Source organism: Salvelinus sp. IW2-2015, unplaced genomic scaffold, assembly GCF_002910315.2.
Source record: "Salvelinus sp. IW2-2015 unplaced genomic scaffold, ASM291031v2 Un_scaffold11869, whole genome shotgun sequence".
NCBI lineage: Eukaryota > Metazoa > Chordata > Actinopteri > Salmoniformes > Salmonidae > Salvelinus > Salvelinus sp. IW2-2015.
In genome coordinates, this window is record NW_019953126.1 from 214 (window position 1) to 2,814 (window position 2,601).

The 2,601-nt window shown below is 51.7% G+C and overlaps 1 protein-coding gene across 1 annotated transcript; it reads right to left on the reverse strand.

Moving 5' to 3' along the window:
- Positions 1 to 413: 413 nt before the first annotated feature.
- On the reverse strand, positions 414 to 2,514 carry LOC112080116 (selenocysteine insertion sequence-binding protein 2-like; the record flags this gene model as incomplete). Its single annotated transcript, XM_070442489.1, is given in 10 exon segments — positions 414 to 844; positions 846 to 1,041; positions 1,044 to 1,166; positions 1,169 to 1,310; positions 1,418 to 1,486; positions 1,488 to 1,615; positions 1,618 to 1,636; positions 1,795 to 1,949; positions 2,273 to 2,385; positions 2,387 to 2,514. Coding segments are annotated over 10 exon segments (1,212 nt in total), but the record flags the coding sequence as incomplete, so codon positions are not given.
- Between the last annotated feature and the right edge of the window lie 87 nt (positions 2,515 to 2,601).

Below are 2,601 nucleotides of genomic sequence, written 5' to 3' on the forward strand. Positions count from 1 at the left end.
GGATGACAGAGGGAGGGTGGCGCTCTGAAAGGAGGGAGAGTTCTCTTCTAGTTAGTCTTTATAGTCAGCAGTCTCATTGACAGTTCTATCATCTCCATGGCTCTYCGTCATACAGACAGACAGAGGGGAAGCCTCTCCTCACAGCCTCTTCCTATCCCGGGGAAACCTGGAGTGGTGGGAAGGGAACCAGGGCTTCCCTTAGCCCGACCAGACCAGTCAAGCCCATTCGATGTCAGACCAGACCAGTCGATGCCAGACCGACCAGACCAGTTTAGGTGAGYCAGTTGTTTCAGGTCCACATCAGTGAGAGGAGGATGAGAGTAACAGAGGAGTCTATCCATCAGAGAGACCAGGAGAGATACGGCTGTCTGTAGTTTGAAGGTTGGTCTGTGCGTGTGTGCGTGTGCGTGTGTGCGTGTGTGTTTGTGTGTGTGTGTGTGTGTGTGTGGTCTGATTCCTGAGATAATGTCTGAAGTCCAAAGTTACAGACAGAGAGGAGAGTTGCTGGTTCAACTGTGAGAAAGAGAGAGGGGAGGGGGGGGTTGAGAGTGTGCGATAGAGGAGAAAGAATGCAGGTTAGGGGAACAGGTGAGAGGGGGGGAGCGAGGAAGACAAGTGATGGAGTGTACACAGAGCGAACTTAGCGAGAAACAAAAAAAGAGAAAGAGAGAGAGAGAGAGGGAAAGAGGGATGAATGAGGTCTAATCAGCCAGTAATATTATTGGCCTCCATCTTCTCCGTCCTCTCCAGCCCAGTCTCTGTGACATCAGCAGAATCCAACTCCTCTTCCCTCTGCACTCCCTCCTCCTCCCTTTCCTCCTCCTCCTCCTCTGTGCTGTCCTGGCTCTCCCAGCTGAAGGTTCTCCAGTGTCTTAGACACCCAGCACTCAATACGGCTGATGACCGCAGGCACCTCCACAGAGATGGGCTCTGGTGTGTACTCTTCCTCCTCCTCCTCCTCTTCCTCTGCCTCCTCCAGCATACCGGGGACCAGGGTGGAGGTGGTGGAGGTGATGGAAGAGTTGAGGAGGTCCCTGCAGCCCCATCCAAACTGCCTGTCTCCGTGCTCTGCTGGGAGGCCAGCTCCAAGCGGTCGTCTGCCCGGCCCTCCTCTCTCTCCCCCGGGCCTGGGCCTGGAGCAGGGACGGCTGCTCTGAGCTGGAGGATGTGGAGTAAGGGCTGCGGTTGGTGGTGGTGGAGGGGGGCTGGTTTGTCTCTCTGCACCCAGAGGAAGCAGCAGGATGGCTGGGTTTAGCCTCCACAGGCTCCAGCCCATCTGACGACTCCACCATACTCCTCCAGTTGGTCTCTGAGGAGAGACATTTCAGATTATATTCACATGTAAAGAGAGACCTCTATGATCTCAGAGATGGGTCATCGAGTCAGGGTTAAAGGTCGGGATCAGGGTCATCTCTTACCACTCCTTCTCGTTGACCTCAGAGATGGGTTCAGAGATGACGGAGCAGAAGGAGATGGCGGAGGCAGCGGGAGGGTGTCCTGGAGTGGCCCATGTGGTGGGTGACCTTCTTGACGTTCTTCAGCGCCTCCTCAGCCTGCTCCTGCTCCAGCGCTGACACCATGTCCTTGTAGGACTTACGAGCATCCTCCGTCAGGACACTAACCGGTTAAACAGACCCTAGAGGAGGGTGGAGAGGGAGGGTGGAGGACGGGAGAGGAGAAAGAGAAAGACAGACTTTACACACTTCCATTTGCTTTTTTCCTGTAAAAACCCCACCAACTTACAGTATTAACAGGTGTTATAAACACGCAGACAGGTTGTGTTTAATGTCTTACCTCTGCTCCAGAGAAGTTGAAGACGCCCACCACACTGACCGGCACCAGTTTGTTGACACAGCGTCCGAGAGCCTTCCTACCCAGAGCAAACACAAACGGGATCTCCTGTTCTCTGGCCATGGCTATGACGTTGTACAAGGCCTCATCTAGACCCCCTGCAATAGACAACACACAATCACTAGTTATGTATAAGATTTGATGCAGCCTTTGCTGAGCATATTAATATGCTGCCGCCCTCTGGTGGACACTTAAATGGCGATTGGGGATGAATATTTGAAATATTCATAAACTTAGCATGCATTTGGAACCCCACACCCCAAGATCAGGGTGATGTTCAGTTAGGCACACTAGCTAAATGCTTAGCAACCGCAAAAACAAAACCCCGTGTTATTATTGGACCTGGTTGAGTAGTACACTCTGGGGTTCACTCCTTTTCAAAAAACATAACCCAGGATTAATGACAAGAATGACCCCTGACCTTTGGCCTGGATCTTCTCACAGTTGGGTGAGATGAGGACACACTTGATCTTGTGGAGCTTCATGTGTTTGGTGACCTCTCTAAGGCCCATGACCAGTCTGCGTTTGGTCTTGCTTTGCTGGGGTCCTTCTGAAAACCCTCTCCTGGAACCGGACTAGTTCCTGCAGCAGCATCGTCACACTCTCATCTATCTCCTTATTCAACACCTGATTACAGTACCTGGAGACAGAGAGAAACACACACTAATATTATAAACACATTCATCTATCTCCTTTATTCAACACCTGATTACAGTACCTGGAGACAGAGAGAAACACACACTAATATTA